General features: G+C 36.1%; 1 protein-coding gene across 1 annotated transcript; it reads left to right on the top strand.

The window, feature by feature from the left end:
* Positions 1 to 4,475: 4,475 nt before the first annotated feature.
* LOC149827603 (binding partner of ACD11 1-like) lies at positions 4,476 to 11,076 on the top strand. The gene is made up of 7 exons (XM_090019521.1): positions 4,476 to 4,568; positions 5,316 to 5,419; positions 5,857 to 5,932; positions 8,057 to 8,122; positions 8,240 to 8,613; positions 9,373 to 9,496; positions 10,737 to 11,076. The coding sequence occupies exons 1-7, from the start codon at positions 4,560 to 4,562 to the stop codon at positions 10,755 to 10,757; spliced, it is 774 nt and encodes a 257-aa protein (XP_089875647.1). The 5' UTR covers positions 4,476 to 4,559; the 3' UTR covers positions 10,758 to 11,076.
* Positions 11,077 to 19,553: the final 8,477 nt, after the last annotated feature.

The raw sequence follows: 19,553 nt of genomic DNA, 5'->3' as shown, positions 1-19,553 counted from the left end.
AGGTGGTACTAGACTTGGACCTGGTTTTTGGGTATGGTATTGGGTCCAAATCTAGGTTTAATCGGGTTCACTATAAGAAAAACCATACCCGGACCCAATAAAAATACATGAACCAGACCTGGATCATACCCGGTAAAACCATATTTTTTTTATCATTTTTACATTGAAAAATTGTGGGTCTTAATCGGAACTATACCCGGGTCCATGTTCCCTCTTTTTGTAATTACGTAAATTTCATTTACTGTTTTCTAATAAACTGGTAGGGGGGTCTGCCTATCCCCAGCTTTCATTGTCTTAAAAAAAAAAACCTACCATGGAGTCACATGGACCTCTGTGTCCCGAACGCTAATGGGGAATTCCATCCGGGTGATCCATGATTTGGGTAGTTCTTGGACTGAGGGGACGACTCAAGTACACTCGCACAAGTATATGCAAGGCTTGAAATGTTTTAACTTGGTTCTTGGTGTCTTGAGTCAACTGGATAAATTTTGTGGGTTAGTGTTGAAGCCTGACAGAATCTATTACTGAAACTTGCAGAGAATCTGGGAATGACAGAAAGGGGTGCAACCGGATTGGATTCGGTTGGACATCCGTTCTGGATCTGCCTTTTTTTTTTCTCAGATATGGATCTTATAATAAGATTCGAAAGCGTAAACTGTTGGTATTTGATTTATGTGGTTGGACTCTTTTGTGACTCAGATTCAGATCCAGATCAATATTCTCTGTTGGACTACTGTTTAGATCTGTAATAAAGCCGAACCACACTTTTTTTTTTTTTTTACACACAAAATGCTTGCTTCCAACCATTTTTCACTTTATCCATTATTACCATTTAAACATTGAACCTGTGCTCAACTGTACCTTGTCAGATTTTGTCCCCATATGGATTTGGATTTGGAACTATTGCTTAAGATTTAGTTTTTGTTCAGCCATGATCCATCCCATATTGAATCCGTTTGTTTATACTAACCTGACCTAGCCTGACAGGAGGCCTGAGTCAAGTCTCCATCAGATCAGGTGGTTGAGTTTTGACCGTCGGTTGCCTAGATTAGCAAAGCTTGGGGCCATCATATTTAAGATGGAAACCTCCAATTAGCTTCATTTAACTAATGATAAACCCAACACAAGAACTTAATGGATGAACTCTCAAAATTTCACGTCATGCACAGTATCTGAATTTAAAATCACTAAAGAAATTTCCATTGATCATCCCAATAAATGTGATAAATTGGGTTATCCTTCATCAGGATCACCCTTGTGGTGCGTTTGGTATCACATAGAGTTGGACCAAGTTCATGAAATCTAATGTTTATACCACCCTTGTGGTGCGTTTGGTATCACATAGAGTTGGACCAAGTTCATGAAATCTAATGTTTATACCACCCTTGTGGTGCGTTTGGTATCACATAGAGTTGGACCAAGTTCATGAAATCTAATGTTTATACCACTGATAGAAAACATCACTAAAAATTATAAACTTGGTCACGTTTGATATGATCCTTGACAAGAGAAGTCTTGTTTATGAACTTGTCGCATTTCACATGATTACCTACTGTGTTTTCATACAACATGACAGGTTGCACAATTTTTTAGATTTAAACCAGGCTTTTTGTGGATTATGTTAGTTGAGTTCAGGTGGCATTAAGCATGAGCCAGATTTGAATCGTTGGAGGTCCTTCATTCACAAGAAAATTTATTTTTAATCAACCCTAAAATTTGTTCCTTAGAGAAGAGATAACATGGTGACAGAATGAACAGTCCAAATTGAAAAGCTAATGGCAGACAGAATGTATTGTGATAGAGACATTGGTGGCTTGACTTACTTCCCAACCACATATCCTTCCTTCCTGTGCTTGATTTGGCACTGTAATTTCTCATCACTTGCTTGAATTATTGGTCGTCAACAACAGTTACATCGTTGTCATCTGGTAAGGACACTATTTTTTTTTTGTCAATGAGGAAAAACCACTGTTATGGTTGCAAATTAGAATCCCAATAGAGGTCCTAGCCTCGGAGTTTTACGCAGCCAGCATGACGAACATAGGTATGACAGGCTGAGACAGCGCGACCGGCCTAACCCCAGCTTTCTCTGTCAAAATAAAGAGGTAAAACCTCACGAATGCTCCCTCCGGCCACCAGAGAGTTTCTCGTTGGTTTTGACCTTGCAGTAAGGAATACACACTCGAACTTGCGACATCCTTCAACTTGCAGGCCTTAATCTGAAAGCGGGTCTAGATGAGAATTTATGTACATATTATAACCAAAATAACTATACGGGTAAGTTAGCATAGACAGTGGCTTAATGAATTACAACCATCAGGGATAATTTCACCTAAGATTATCAGTTGGCTTTGAGTATGGGCAAGCAATGTTGGCTTGCACATATGGGTGCTTCTATGGTAGTACTGTACCACCATAGCTTGGTGGTGGTACACACTTGATTTACATGGATCTAAGGTCCAATAGCAAAATCTAACCATTGGATATTCATGCTTAGCATATTTTATTTATTATTTTTATGTGTTAAAGTTAACTCAAATATGATGTTTTATGCTATTTGTAAACCACCTTATTTTCATGAATTGTGAGCCGTTAATTTTTACTATATGAAAATAGAATCTTATCGTGTATTAAACATGATAAAACCTTCTAATATAGAAAGTCAACCATGCTAAGCACGTATGTATAATCATATTTACCATTTGGTGACTCTATGTATGAAAACAAGAGGGAGTACCACCTTATGGTATCATGGTATAGAGCCACTATATATTTTTCTCATATGTAGATATATATGAACAAATATTTGTTACTAATGAAGGTAAGAAACTAATGAGCTAAAAATCAAGACAGAGATGTGTTTGGTTTGTTTGCTAATGATCAAACTTTGGATCACGCTCTTCTAATGTAAAAATGTAATTTTTTGAGTTACAAATTTTTTGGCACATTGTGGGCTGATGATTTTTTATTTTCTTAAAAAACCTAATTATTTGTTATAATTACTCAATTAAAAACAATATTTTAATTAAACAAACTATGTAGATCACATTTTTATCTAAAAAAAATTATTTTTTTTTAAAGAAAAAAACAATTCTACTCATTAATTCCTTACCTTTATTTGTAGTCAATATTTATCTCATATATATAGTGAGAGAGAGAGAGAGACACACTTTCTCATAATGTCACACCCATGTGCAGACTCTCTGTAATGTCCTAGTTGATGGCCTTTCATTTATTGGGAAATGGCGTCTAGTCATACTGGCAAGGATCCATTTTCTTGTTAACTAAGGCACGCATGTGTCAACCAGAGTAAACGCCACGTCAGAGCATAGCCATTTGGGCATGTCAATGGGTGGATTCAGTTTGGACCAATCAAATTCAGACTTTCTGCTTAAATTTCAAATTCACATTAAGATCTTGCAAGGCAGAACACGTCCATAAAAAAGGATTCAATAGGATATATATATATAAAGCAATATGAAGTGCCGGCTGATGCAAATAGAAAATGATTTGAACATAAATATAAAATTATATAAAACCAACCTTATTATAAAAAAAAATACAATTTTAATATGAAAAAAAGCAGAAGGAGAAGCGAGCATGAAGTGACAAGAAGCTAAAGAGAATCGATTTAGGAAATTAAAAAGAAACTATCTTTCCGCCAAGCAAATTTGAGTTTCTCATGTTTTGAAAGCAGATTTTCTAGTGGAATTCGAGTTTCTCATATTTTGAAAGCAGATTTCCCAAAGCTTACCATCCTTTCGCGGAAGCAGGGAGTTTCCTACCTGGGAAGCGCGCTTCAAGAAGCTTATGTAACTATGGTTTTTGATTATCAAGAAAAGAAAAGTCGACATCTGACTTGGTCAAAACTCGAGCAAAAAAAAAGTCGCTTTGACTTTGTCAAAACTGAAGCAAATTATGCATTGCGTATTTTGACAAGAGTCGGGCCGAGTCAAACGAGTCACTGTATAAGCTCTAGGTTACCTTTGAAAAACCAAATCAACCTTGCTTTTTGCACTTTGGTGTCGAGTCTCGAGTTAACCCAACGAATCGGCCAACCATGGTTCATTTGGATCGGCCAACCATGGTTCATTTGGATCCATTGGATATATGACTGAAACCCGTAAGGATTGACACTCCTGGCCTCACCAGTCACCCCCGAGCTCTTCCCCAGAGTGTCCACTCCAATTACAGAGTGTCCCAGTCCGATACTTCCTCGTCACCCGGTTCATTTGATCGGGCACAGCGATTCGACTCAGCGAGCTTTGTGAAGGCTAACTCACTCAAAGACACCGACAAGGAAACATATCCGATTCGTCGATAGTCGAAAAATCGGCGCTTTGCTTTTGCTGGTAGCACCGTACCACGTAAGAATGGGTATTTTGGTAATTTAACTATAGGGGAGCAAAGCAGCCACAGCCAGGCATCCGGAGCAGCTAAATAATCGGCCATGGGGATTAAGAGTGTATAAAAGCCATCTGGGTGTTCCGGGTAGCAAGAGAGCGTCAGATCTGGGGACTCCACAGAGAGACATTCCTTCTTGGACACGTTCCTGCCGCATGGAGGAGGTAAGCGCAACTCTCTCTCTCTCTCTCTCTCTCTCTCTCTGTGAAGAGAAAAAAGAGAAATTTGCGGAATCCATGAACTCTCTCTCTCTGTGAAGAGAAAAAGGAGAAAATTTCGGATCATTGAGCTCTGTAGTACTCTCTCTCTCGTTGTATCTGTTTGTGAAGAGAAAAAGGAGATTTTTGGATCTATGAGCTCTGTAATCTTCTCCCTCTTTCTTGTGTGTGTGCGTCGCATGTGCGTCAAGAGAAAAAGGAGAAATTTTCGAATATGTGATATATATCTCTCTCTCTCAGAGGGAAAAATGAGATTTTCGGATATAATGAGCTCTGTAATCTTCCCCGTCCTTCTTTCGTGTGTCAAGATAAAAAGGCGAAATTTTTGGATCTCTCTATCTTCTTTGTGAAGATAAAAGGAGAATTTTCGGATCTATAAGCTCTCTGAAATCCTCTCTCCCCTCTTCTGCCTCTTTCTGGAGGGGAAAAAGATAGGTTTTCCGACCTACTCTTCAAAAAAAAAAAGATTTTTCTCGTCTTATGAGCCCTATGTTTCATGGGATTAGTTTAGTCTTGGTTTATGATATTCGTTTCTTGCTGTTATTACTAGTAAGAAAAATTCGGATCTACTAAGCTACTTGTGTCATCACTTTGTGTCTTGTTTTTTAACTAGTTTTCGTTAGTTATTCTGGTGGAAACTCGTTTTTTCTGATTTATTTTACTGAGTTTTTGTTGATTTTCTGGAGATGGCAGACGAGGACGGTACGGGTGGCAAACCTTTCTGCCCTAGCGGGAGAACGAGAGGTTCACGAGTTCTTCTCATTTTCGGGAGAGATAGAACACGTCGAGCTTCATAGGTGAGTGAAAATTTCATTTTTCTTTTTCCACTAAAAAAATCCATTTTTCCATAAATTTTCTATTGCCTTATAATAATTTTTTTGTTGACTTATAATTTTCTAGCGTAACCATCTAATGATCTCGTGTCCTCGTTATTGTAGGCAGCTATTTTTTACTATTTAAATTATTATACTTCATATTTTTTGGAACATTTGGGCTTTCTATGGTTGATATTATTTCTATAATTTGATTTTCTTTAGAATTTAAAAGTCTGATTGTAAAGCTTCTCCTTATTTAAACTTTTTGGCCTTTTTGGGTCATTTGTTAATTTATAGTTGTTTTGTTGCTTTTTCCCCCTTCTGAATTCTTTAACAGCTGAAATTATACAATGTACTAGCATCATTTCCCCTGAAAGAGTTCTAAGTTGTTTTTCCTTTTTCTTGTTTTTTTTTTGCAGAGATGTAGGCGAAACAAAAGTTGCATTTGTTACATTTAAAGATCCAAAGGCCCTTGAGATCGCATTACAATTATCTGTATGTGTCCTTTTTCCTTTTATTATGCTTGTTATTATAAAAAAAGTAAAATATAAGATTGGGAGTTATCTCGTACATTAAAAATTAGTATTCACATTGCATTTTATTTAGTTTTCTTTTATCATTTTATCATGAATGTGTTAGTTCCCTCCATTTTTTGAACATAGGATCTCTTGGGGTTCACTCCCTTGCTTCATGTTAGAAACCGCTTCCTTGAACCTTTTGAACATTGGTTATCTCATTTAGATGTCATGGTGTTACCTCAGAAGACAGCAAGAACTCAATACTGTGGTGAAATTATTATTATTTTCTTTTTTAAACTTCATTTGCACTTCGGTAAGTCTTCATGGTGAAAACCTTGTTTGCCAGCCTTTATAGGGGTAGAAAAAGGAGAGAAGGTGATGAGAGAAGTAGGAAGTTGAGAAAATAAAACAATTGGAAAATTAGTGGGAAAAGGGAAAAATAAATGTGGGTACTGGAAATGTAGAGTTTAATAAAATTTTAGATAGTTAAAGAATTAAAAATGAGACAGAAACCTTTATCCATTTTTGGATGAAAGGTTGGTGTTCTGCATATGAATAAGGTAACTGACTTCTTATTATCTCAAAACCATCTATTTCTATGTAAGGTTTAGTATGATGAGGTATATGGCTTATTAATATTTTCAAATCATCTATTTCATAATGTGAAATTCTATGGCCTTGGGGTAGCCTGTTAAATAAAATTGTCTTTCTCATGGTCTGCATGCTCATCTGATTTGCTTTTTTTCTCCTAAGCAAGTCACCAATATAGTGGATTTTTTTGAAAATATTGTGTTCTTGGTGTTCCTTTTTTAACACAAAAGTAAAACAGAAAATCTTGGAAAGTACCGGGACTATTTTGGGAAGATATTCTTCTTTTAAAAAGAATTCCAATCTGTCAATGTATTTTTATTTTACTACGTATTTCTTTATGTTTGTGATACATCTAATGTAAATAGTACACATGGTTTTCCTGTTTTTCTAAAAGTTTTATTTTTAGAGATTTGCCTGAGATTTATAGATAAACCTATAATATCCCGTGAGATAGCCTTGTGAAGATAGGATACGATGGTTTTGACATATTTAGTCTTTCATGATCATTATGTCCAACACGGTAATGGAACATGCACAAATTGATGTTGGCTATTTTGGAATGAGCGACTTTGACTTTTAACACATAAATTTGTATGTAGGGTTGCAGATTGGTCAGAATGCAACCATAAAATTAGTTTTTCAATAGAAGAATCTATAATGATGGTTCTTGTACTTGATAACTAGTCATCTAAGTGTTTCATGCTGGTCATGGGTTTATGGTGACAAATTATGAAATATGTGTTCCCTAAATAGGGATAATTGATGTTACATTGGGAACACAGAACTGCTATTGATGCTGACATAAAACTTTTGCCAGGGATCTGGCATATCCCCTGTTAGAGAAATGATGCTAAGTGGCTGGTTGCTCTCAAATATGATTGAGTATATCTCTGGTTCTAGATATCCTCCATTTGCATAAAACAAAAGTCTGAGAGCAGAAGGGTTTTCATGTATGGTGTTGTCTCTCAGTTAAAAATCAAATAATTGATATTGTTACAGGTTGGCTCTGAGATAAAAATCGAACAATTAATGTTGTGCTAAGTGTTATGTTCTCTTGAAAACTTTTTCAGGCAGTGGGCTACTTTTTAGCTCATGTACGTTACTCTTCTAATGAAAGGGGGCATGTTCTTGTTTGGCCTTCACATACGCAGTCAGTTGGTTGCAACTGGTAGACTTCTATACATGTGGCCATGATGATATCATCTTATTTATGTTCTTGCTACCAAAATGAACACCGTAAAATACTGTTACTGTGATGCAATGATCTTCTCTTCTCCCGTGTGCTGAATATGGAGATTTTCTTTCTTGCAATTTGTGGTGAGAATTGGTTGTCTATGACCAATTGCATGGTTCATTGCCAAAGTATTGGGTTCAGGGCTGGGAATTGGACATTTTATTTTATAGCTCAAGGATGTGCTGGTTCTCAGTTATGTTTCTATCAGATTGTTTTCTGACGATAGCTTTATCTATCATGGCACTTGTAAATGTTTTCCTTTCACAAATGTTGCAGGGTGCAACGATAATAGACCAGATTGTGAGAATAATGCCTGTTGAGAACTATGTACCTAATATTGAGGTCAGAGGAAATTCCAAACTTTTGCTTATATTTTTCATGTATGCCTACAAAGATTATACATAAAAAGTTCATCTGATGTTTTTATTCAACATTCTCATATGCTTCCCTTTCTTGCAGAATAGAAGCCTTGCACCTGCTCCTGCCCCAGCCCCTGCATCTCCTCCTGCCAACAATGCTCGGGTATATGTTAGCAAGGCACAAGATGTTGCAAAAACCATGTTAGCTAGAGGATCTGCTATACGGCAAGATGCTGTCAACAAGGCTAAAGCCTTCGATGAGAAACATCGTCTGACAGCCAATGCATCTGCTAAGGTCACTGCGTTTGATCAGCGGGTTGGTTTAACAGAGAAACTAAATGTTGGAATCTCAGTTGTTAATGAAAAAGTGAAGTCAGTGGATCAAAGGCTGCATGTATCAGACAAAACAATGGCAGTTCTAATGGTAGCAGAAAGGAAGTTGAATGACACAGGCTCAGCTGTTAAAACTAATAGGTAAGTTTCAAATATTTACATTGTTTCTGCCATTTATGATTTTGAGACAGCTCAAAATATTCTCTGTTGTCAAAATGATCTAAAAGATGCATCAATTTGTCTGGCGCAGTTGTCCATAACAATACACAATCACTATTGGAACTTGGCTAATAGATTTGGCTCATCGTCGCTGGCCTACGTTGAACTACTCAATAGAAGATCTACTCCTTCTAGTCACCAGTTAATGTTATCAAATCTGCCCAACCCATGCAAGTCTATTAGAGTATTCAAACTCACGACTCTAATCCTGAATAAGTGTCCAAGACAAACGTCATACATAAGATAAAACAGCAATATGTGAATGCATGTAAACAGATAAAAAGAGATGTATTCATGCATATGCAGAGTTCTAGCCATACTATTATTCAGTGCACATTATCTACATAAATTAAGTCAATCCAAAGGAAACATTTTTTAGGAAAAATGCTTTATTGTCTTTTAGACATCTTAACTCTGTAAGTTTGAATTGCTTGCTTATGGGAAGTTGAGAAGTTAGTTTTTAGGGAGTTAAAGGTTTCAGTATTTGTGACACCAATTATGCATATGTGTGAGAATGCTGTTAAACTGGAAATTGAATGGAGCTTTTCAATGTGTTTTCATTTTATGTTAAACTTTGTGGGAGTGAACTATTAACCACAAATTGATTGGAGCTTTTCAATCTGTACTCGTTTTATGTTAATCTTTGTGGGAATGATTTGCTACCGATTTAATGACTTTCAGATATGTAACCGTTGGGGCGTCTTGGCTGAACGGTGCTTTCAGCAAGGTTGCAAAGGCTGGCCAAGTTGCCAGTGTGAAAACAAGAGAGAAGTTTCAGCTAGCTGTTTCCAACTTAACTACTAAGGTGCGTTCCGTACCCTTAAAATATTTTCAGTCTTCCTAAATTTGCTTTGCACTTACTAAGGAAAAAGTGGTTGGTAAAACGTACATACAAGAATCCGAGGAAAATTAGGTCAAAAATGAAGAAAAAGTTGGTGGCTGATCCTGTTTACTTCCGAACCCATTCAGGTCCAACCCGTTGACACCCTCACATGCAAGCACACAATAAACACAAATTATGGCCAACCCGTACTTGATGATGCATGCAAGGCATCTCTTTCTCTCTCATGGACGACAGTGACCGACCACCACATCCCTTTGGTCTTTCGTATCTTTTGTTTTTGCATGTGTTTAGGAAAAAATAGCTACCATAACGCACATGTCATGGATGAATTTGTGGAAATAAAAAAAAAATAAATTGAATGAAAAGTAGGTGGCGGCTGTTGTTTTTTCCAAGAATGTGATGTTACTTCACAATTGTGGTCAATGTTGTTGAAATCGATCGGTTGATCGAAAATCGGTTTGAATAGTTTTTTTTCTTTTTATCTTTTTTAATATAATGAGATAATTATGATATTTGTTTGCTATTATATTTTTTCAAATATTCAATGTGTGTTTTAGCTAAGTTATCATTTACTTCGGCTCTGTAATTTCCTTTTTTTAGATAAATTTTCATGATTATTTTGTTTTTCAGTTATTTATGATTTTTTGAAAATTTAAAAGTCATCTTCTAAGTCGTTTTGAAAAAAATGATCTGGTCCTGAAACCGTTTCTGACCATTGATCGTAGCAACAAGCACCAATACCGTAGTTTTCAAATTGTTCTCTCTCTCTCTCTCTTAGCCACCAACCATGATTGAGCATTCACGCCAATTTTGTTTGACGAACTATTGATTCCTGATGGGTTTGTGAATGGTCCCTTGGTTGCTGGTCTACATGTTTGGTGGAACAGAGACCTCTTAGGCCCTATTTGGAATCTGTAGCTGGGATGGGCGTTTATGGAGATTATGCATTTGAAGAAGTGGCAGCTGTCAAATCCATTCTTTAGTGTAAATAGAAATAGGTTCCCATCCCAAATGCATAAACGCTCATCCCAACTAGCAGATTCCAAACGGGACCACCAAGGTAGTTTGACCAAGATTTTATATCATGATGCATAAACGCGCATCCCAGCTACCAGATTCCAAACAGGGCCTTACAGTTGGTTTGCAGCTGCCATGCCGTTTTAAATTTATTCTGGCTTTTCTTTTTTTGGTTTTGAAACAGGAGTCGACAATAAGTGCATGACGATGACAACCAGCAATGCCCCTAGTCAGACAAGCTGTTGTTGGTGTGGGGTCCATCCCATTTGGATCAAGGTGGTTCCAAGAAAAAGTGTCGCCTGCTTTTCACAAGTGTAGCTAGCTGTATCCCGCAAAGTGAATGAAGTCTCTCTCTCTCTCCTTGGGATGCTCGTGTTTGGATGAGTGTGTGCAGTATGTCCTTTTGTTTTTCTGATTTTAATTCATTATTAGCGTGGTCATTTTTTTGTTTTATTGAGCTGTTATTTGCTACTTGTATTTCAAGGAAGAAAGTGATTAAAGCAATACCGGACTTCAACAACAAATTTTTTTGCAGATTTCTGGATGCCTGTTTGACGCACAGAGTCTTGCTTGAGATCAATAAGGTTCATGTTTCCCTCACGTGTATCTTGAAGAATCGTTAGGAAGAATAGGGGATTGTGATCCATTTATGCAAAGGACCTACTTCAAAAGGGGTTTCCACTCACGCTTCAAAAATAAATATTATCAGATAGAGTAATCCCTTCTCTTATATATAGAAAAGGGTTGCTGAAAGTTTACCTCTCTTTGGGTAGTCGTTTATGTTTACTTCTGCAAGAAGTTTATTCAGAATGAGAGGATCATTCTAGATAAAGCCTTGATCCAGAGCAGTCTCAACCATCAAAGGGAGAGTGGGCCCTCCTCTCTCTTTAACAGGTGAAAAGTCTTCGTGAAATATGACCACGGTTACTAGCATCTTCTACTTGGTCATGTGAAACAAAACTAGATGCAGGTTTTGGTCTCCCACTACTAGAGTGTTTTTTTTGCATCAATATTCTTGAATGAGTTATATATATGAGTTTTTTATTCAAATATATGTCTATAGTAGACATATTCATACATGATACATGTTTTAAAAATATTTTCTCTGATATACCTTTTGTTAAAGGATCAACAATCATATTAGATGTAGGCAAGTAACTGACTTTGATTTCATTTCTTTCAATTATATCATAAATATAATGATATTTTATCATTATATGTTTACTTTTTGAATTATTAACTCTTCATAAGAGAGATGATAACCTGATTATCACAATAAATTTGGACTGGTCCGTTAGTTATTTTCTGCTTCAAATCATTAATGAAGCAGCTTATCCAAACGACAAATGTGACAGTTGCATTGCATGCAATATATTCAGCTTTTTGAGTATGTTGTGCTATGCACCCTTGTTTTTTACAAGATTAGGAAACTGCACCTTCTTTCAGGAGAAAAACATATCCAGATGTGAATTTACTAGCATCCTTGCTGCCTGCAAAGTCAACATCAGAGTATCCAGTTAATTCTAAAGAATCACCTTGAAAACATAATTTCAAGTTTATAGTTCATTTCAAATATCAAAATATTCTTTTTACTGCTTGCCACTGTGGCCAACCAGGATTACTCTGGTAGCGATTAACGAGGCCAACAAAAAAGCTGATATCCGGCCAAGTGCAAAGCATAACATACATCAAGCTTTCGACAACTGGAGCATAAAGGACATTTAGTCTTTCATGTCCATCACCTGAATTATCATTTTTACTCAACTTAACACCTTTTACCACAGGTGTTCTAACTAGCTTACAATCACTCATTTTAAATTTCTTGAGTATATAATTTAAATATCTTTCTCGATTCAAGCTTAAAAGTTTAGAGCTTCTATCTCGAGTGATTTTAATTTTAAGAACATATGATGTTTTTTTCATGTCTTTCATTTCGAATTGTAAATTTAACCATGACATAGTGTTGACAATCATATCATTATCATTTCCAGTCAGAAGAATGTCATCCATATATAGTGAGAGAATAACAAATTTACTTTCACTTTTTCAGACATAAATACAGTAGTCAAACTTATTTGTCACAAATCCTAATGACGTACTAGCTTTATGAAACTTTAAGTACCACTGACGTGATGATTGCTTAAATTCATATAGGGATTTTTTCAACCTATATATTATCTTCTTTGCCTTTTATTGTATAGCCTTCAGGTTGCTCCATAAAAATAGTTTTCATAAGCTTACCATTAAGAAAAATGATTTTAACATCCATTTGATGTAGATCTAGTTCGTAGTGAGCTACTATTGCAAGAATTATCCTTATCGAGGTAAATTTTGCAACATGCGAGTATATATCAACATAATCTAATCATGCTTTCTGAGAAAAACCCTTAACAACTAATCTTGTTTTAAATTTGTCAATGATGTCATCAGATTTGAATTTCATCTTTAATACTCATTTACAACTAATGACTTTTCTTTTCTCAGGTAAATCAGCTAATTCTCAGACCTGATTTTTCTTAATGGACTCAATTTTCTCGTCATGACTTTTACCTAATCTGTTGACTCACGTGAGTTTATTGCCTCACCATATGACAGGTTACCTACCATGTCATCTATGTCTAAATCATAACATAGTTCCTTCAATAGATAAAACATAATAGTTATCCAAGTAAGACGGAGGAGCTCTAGACCTTTTGTGTCCAACCTGAGACTGATGCAAAGAAGAAGAAAAAGTGATTTTAGAAGGTTCGCCGTTACTTATAGATTATTGTATGTCATCTGAATCATATTGTAGATCAAGAGGGTCGTCTTTATTTATTTCTGGAATAACTTCTTTCATATTTTGATCTTTCAAAAAGATAACATCTCTACTTTTGATTGAATCCTTATCTGAGTGATATAATCTATAGCCTTTAGATCATTTGAGATATCCGATAAAATACACCTTAGTGATCTGATATCCAATTTATCCCTTGAACGTTCTATAACTTTTATATAAGCTACAAAATCCTATCTTCGAAGATGACTTAGACTAGGTTTTCTTCTTGTCCAAGACTCATAAGGGGTTGCGACAATAACTTTACATGAAACTCTATTTAGGACATATGTTGCTGTATGTAAGGCTTCTCTCAAAAATATTTTAGGTAAGAAGCGTTAGATAACATACATATAACCATATCAAGAAGAGTCTTATTAAATCTTTCAGCCACACCATTTTGTTGAGGTGTGTCTGGAGTAGTAGTTTGCGGTCTGATCCCGTTGAGTTTGCAATATTTAACAAATTCATTTAAGGTATATTCTCCTCTCTGATCAGATCGTAAAACTCTAATCCTCCTACCAAGTTGATTTTCGACTTTTTGGCGATATTCTTTAAATTTATCTAATGCTTCAGATTTATAAATTATAAGATAAACACAATTGTATTTAGAAAAGTCGTCAATAAATGATATAAAATATTGCATTCCTTTATGCATTGGAGTCCTGAAGGGACTACATATGCCTGTGTGTATGATTTCTAATAATTCAGATGCTCTAGTGACATTTTGTGAGAATGGTTTTCTTGTCATTTTTTCATAAATACAAAGTTCACATCTATGAAATGATGATTCATCAAAGTCTGATATTAATTATAATTCAACAAGTTTTTTCATATTTTTTAAGTTAATATGACCAAGTCTTTGGTGTCATACATTTACATTTACAATAAAGACAATATCAATATAAGCAGAAGTCAAAGTAATTTTATTCATGTCTGAATCATAAATTTTGAACAATCTCTGGTTCTGATCAAAGACCGCATCAAACAGGTCTCAACCATGTTTTTCTATAGTGACCTTCTCTGGTAAAAAATGAACTTCAAAACCCTTAGCAACCAAGGCTGGGACAAAGACTATATTACGTCTCATTGACAGTACGAACATGACATTGGACAATAAAACATTATTTTTTGCACTTTCAATCCGGTGTCACAACACCCATAACATCAGAATAGGTGTTGTTGCCCATGTACACTCGATGTTCAATAGGTTTATAATCGATCATGTCCACCATCCCTTCTTTTGTCATAGCAATATGTCATGTTGCCCCAGAGTCCACCCACCATCCGGAAAGAGCTTGGTCCGCATAAGAGTATTTCAATATCACGCAGATAGTATCTCGCCTCTCCTTTTGTTGATTGCTTTCATTGTTTTTGCTAATGTGATTATTTGTCCGGCTTCTGCAATCTCTCTTGAAGTGTTCAGGTTTTTCATACTTGAAGCACTTCACCTGTGAGACGGCTAACTGCGACTTGCAGAATGTTAGACCATTTTTCTTATCAGATTTGCCATTTTCTTTAAAGTAATTTTTTTTGAATTATGGGCTTCTCGAAGGGTTATAGCCATGAGAAGGTCCATCTTTAGCGAAGTGTAATTCGTTCTTTCGGTCTTGTTGCATGTGTTGCTCAATTTTTAATTGAGCAGGAAGTTCTTACAAAGTTAGGTTTTTTGAATTCAACCTAAGATCCGTTTGTACCATCTTCCAAGAGAATGATAAACTATGCAGAATTATGAATATCTGCATCCGGTTTGGAATTACATTCTCAACAATTGTCAGGTCCTTGACCATAACCAGCATTTTGTCGACATAGTCAACAACATTGTCATTCTCTAGCATACATCATGAGCTGTATTGTTCCAAGAGAAGTTGAATGTAAGTTCCTGAGGTTGTATCATATTTCTTGGATATAACGTCAAACATAGATTTTGCTGTAGGGTAATCCTTAAAAACCCTAATGAGATCATCGTCCATATATGTTAACATAATGATTCTGGCCAACATGTTGTCCTTTTTGTATTTGGTGTATGAGGTTTTAATCTCGTCAGAATAAGAGTGATATACAAGATTGCACAGACTATCGTGGTATAAAACTCATGAGTTATACTATGAAACTTTGGGAGAGGGTGATTGAGTCTAGGTTGAGGAGGGTTGTCATGATATCGGAGAATCAATTTGGTTTTATGCCTGGAAGATCAACTATGAAAGCTATACATCTTCTTAGATAACTTATTGAGAGAAATAGAGAGAGGAACAAAGATTTGCATATGGTTTTTATTGATTTGGAGAAGACATACGATAGAATACCTAGGGACATTCTCTGGTGAACAATGATGAAGAAAGGTGTTTCTCTCAAGTACATTAGTATAATTAAAGATATGTATGAAGGAGTAGTAACCAATGTCCGCACTTGTGGAGGGGTGACAACCAATTTTCCTATAACGGTTGGGTTACATCAAGGATCTGCTTTAAGCCATTTCCTATTTGCTATAGTGATGAAGGAGCTTACGAGATCAATTCAAGAAAATGTGCTGTGGTGTATGTTGTTTGCTGATGATATTGTTTTGATTGATGAGTATAAAGCTGGGGTTAATGCTAAGTTAGAATTATGGAGACAAACATTGAAAGCAAGAGGTTTTAAGTTGAGTAAGAGTAAGACAAAATATATGGAATGTCGGTTTAGTACGCAACAAAGTAGTGATGGGAGTGTAGTAAAGCTTGGTGAGCAAGAAATATCGGTGGATGACTGTTTCAAATATTTGGGATCTATCATTCAAAAGTATGGAGAAATTGTTGGAGATGTAAATCATAGGATAAAGGTTGGGTGGATGAAATGGAAAAGTGCAACTAGAGTGTTGTGCGATCGTAGAATGCCATTGCGGTTGAAGGGAAAGTTTTATAGGACGACTATTAGGCCCGCTTTACTATATGGTATGGAATGTTGGGCTGCCAAGAGATTTCATATTCAAAAAATGAGTGTAGCTGAGATGCGTATGCTTAGATGGATGTGTGGAAATACAATAAAAGATAAGATTCAGAACGAGGAGATACGTAAGAAGGTAGGCGTTGCACCCATTGAAAATAAGATGAGAAAGAATCGTTTACAGTGGTTATATTCGGCGAAGGCCTAATGATGCTCCAGTTAGATGGAGAAATGGGAAAATATATTAGGTAAAAGAGGTCGGGGTAGGCCTAGGAAGACTTGGATGGAGATTATAGGAAAGGATATGAATGCTTTGAGCCTCACCAAGGACATGGCATTGGATAGAAATGATTGGAGGAGAATGATTCATGTGGAAGACACAAAATGATTTTCTTTGTTCGTTCATATCGCCGACCCCAATTGTTTTGGGATGAAGGCGTAGTTGTTGTTGTAGAAGCAATAGGACCAGAGTCACTCATCTCAGTAGTAAGAGCATTTTCGATGCACTTCAGAGTTAGAACAAGAGGAATCTTTCTCTTTCAAATGTAAAAATTTGTGTCATTGAGTTTATCAATTTTTGCTAATTTAGTAGCACAAACTCTAGTAGTCATTTTTCTATTATTGGTTTTTTAAATATGGCATAACATAATAAGTTTAAGTCCAACAATCAACAAGTAAAATAACACGAGAATATCAGTCATGAATGCACAAAAAACATGTTCATAATCGAAAGAAAATTGATGATCAATATCTCGATTTCATGCAACAAAAAAACTTATGGCAATCAAGCTCTTTGATTTTAATTAAAATTGAGTTAATTTGCACACTCTGACCATTTTTCTGTAATTTCAAAAAATCTGAGGAAAGATTTGCAGGAATAATCCCTCCCAAAATAAGAACTAAAAGAAACATAGGGTTTTCTGCAAAAAAATAGAAAAACTAACCCTGTTTCGATTTTTTTTCCGAAACGGAGTCATTTTTTAGAATTATCAGTAAAAAGAGGATTGTTGAAGTAATTGAGGAACACAGAGGTAACAATCAGAAAAGGTAAAAGGCTAAACATAATTTACAGTAGAGGGATATGCAAGTAAATTAAACTAAAAGCAGTGGTATTAATGTAAATCAACTGACATGGATACAATCAGAATTTTCAAAAAATATCAGGGGCAAAAATGTATTTTAATCAGAGAACCAGTATATAAACCAACCTTTTTTCGAAAATAGCAAAAGCTTCTTGATGAAGCTTCTGTGTTTTTTCTTTCAGCCGATGAGTTCCCTGTCCATTTGTTCGTCGGAGAGAGAGAGAGAGAGAAACCGGCGATGGGATCGGAGCTACCCAGAGTTCGTTGGAGCAGCCTTGCCGTTGTTGTAGCGGTGAGAGAAAAAAAATCCGAACCGGTGTCGGTCTTTCTCTGGAAACAGGCAGTAGCGTTGGACGAAGAGAAAACCTCCAATCATACGCCAGAAAAAAAGGGCAGATCAGTGTGTTTTATCCCATGTTGTGTGTGTGTGTGTGTTTTGATGTTGTGACAGTCGGTGAGAAGACATTGATCGCCTTTGGCTCGTTCATCGAAAACAAAATCGATGAAGGTACCCAGACGTTGTAGCATCCCAAGGACGCCAGAGAGGGGTCACCGGTGTAGCAGCGAAGGAAAAAAAAGGTAATCCCCGTTCCTCTGTTTTGTGTTTTTTTGTTTTTTTGACAGAAAGAAAACCCACTGGTAGATCTCTGAAAAAAATGATAATCTGTTTTTTTTTTTTCAGATCGCCCGATGCCAGTGACCTTTTAAATGAAACAAAGGTCGCTGGCGACCCTCTAATGGAAAAAAAATTTCTTCCCGTTTTGTTGTTGATTTTTTTTTAATTTTCTGGGGTCGCCCGATGTCAACGATCTCTTCAGTTTTTTTTTTCGTTGAGATCGCTTGCTACAGGCGACCTTTCAAAAAAAGCGACCCCCCTTTTTTTTCGAAAAATGGCATAAGCTTCTCGATTAAACTTCTAGTTGGTTAAAACGATTGATGCAGATCCCAGATGAGATCTATTTTTTTATATTTTATATTATTATTTTATTTGAAAACAACAAAAGCTTCTTGATGATTCCTTCCAATTGAGGTCGACTGAGACCCTAAAAAAACAGATGCAAATCTTGGAGGGGATCTGTTTTTTTTATACTTTGCAGAAATAACACAGATGTCTCCTTGAGAGATTTGCCCGATATTGAAATAAAATGATAGTAGTGATCTTTTTATTTCGATCTGATTGTCCCAATGATGGTGATTCGGAGTTGGTCTTGCGCACACCACCGAAGTTGACTCTGATACCACTAAAGAATCGTTATGAAGGAGCGAACAAAGGATTGAGATCGGTTTATGTAAACGACCTGCTTCAAAAGGGATTTTTAGGAGTTTACTTTCTTTTGGGTAACCGTTTACCCCAGCAACAATATATTGTTTTACCTGGAGTTGATCTAGAATGAGAGGATTATTCTGGATAAAGCCATGATCTAGGGTGGTCTCAACCTTCAAAAAGAGAGTAGGTCTCCTCTCTCTTTAACATATGAAAAGTCTCCGTGAAACATAGTCACGATTACTAAGATAACTTTGGTCCGCAATAATTTCTATACTTCAGCATCATATTCTTGGAAAATCAAGTACGACTATTATAATTTATTATTTGTTTTGTCCTTTTCTTGGAATCATAATTTTGTTTAAGTCAAACTTTTACCCTTAAGTTCAAGAACTGCCTCAGTTTTCTGAATTTCCCGATATATTCATGGGATTCCTGCAAACTGTCAAATATAGACGTGGGTTAAAGTAGGGGGTGTCAATGGGTCTGGTAACCCTAGCTATGGTGATAAATAAGAGGACTCGACTTGGGTCCGGACCTGAAGGTCTGATTAATACATGAATTCATATATGGTTTGTGAAGTTTTATTTCAGACCCAGTCCTGACTCGAGTTTAGGTTAAGATCAGCAAATTTTTAATGTAAAAATGATAAAAAATAGTATTTTACCTGGTATGGCCAGATCTAGGTTAGTGTAGTTTTTACGGGTCCGGGTATGATTTCTCTTATGATGGATCAGATTAGACTCAGTTTGGACCCGATGCCATACCCATGAAAATTGGGGCCAGGTCTGGTTCCACCTAGGTTCAAACCGAACCCAACCCAACCCGTTGGCACCGTACATCAACTTGGGAAGTGTGAATTTCTCAGTTTAAAAAAAATTCATTTCGGACCAATCTTTTGCCCTTAATTCAAAATAA

The sequence above is a fragment of the Nuphar pumila genome, chromosome 10 (assembly GCF_984573655.1).
Source record: "Nuphar pumila chromosome 10, dmNupPumi1.hap1.1, whole genome shotgun sequence".
Classification (NCBI taxonomy): domain Eukaryota; kingdom Viridiplantae; phylum Streptophyta; class Magnoliopsida; order Nymphaeales; family Nymphaeaceae; genus Nuphar; species Nuphar pumila.
Note: the sequence above shows the minus strand (reverse complement) of the source record. Positions and strands in the feature narration are given on the sequence as shown.

Excerpts from the sequence above, each read along its gene's own strand:
- LOC149827603 (XM_090019521.1), top strand. Across the intron at positions 5,933-8,056 it reads AGATCGCATTACAATTATCT|GGTGCAACGATAATAGACCA; the intron begins GTATGTGTCCTT and ends CAAATGTTGCAG. Across the intron at positions 8,123-8,239 it reads ACTATGTACCTAATATTGAG|AATAGAAGCCTTGCACCTGC; the intron begins GTCAGAGGAAAT and ends CCTTTCTTGCAG.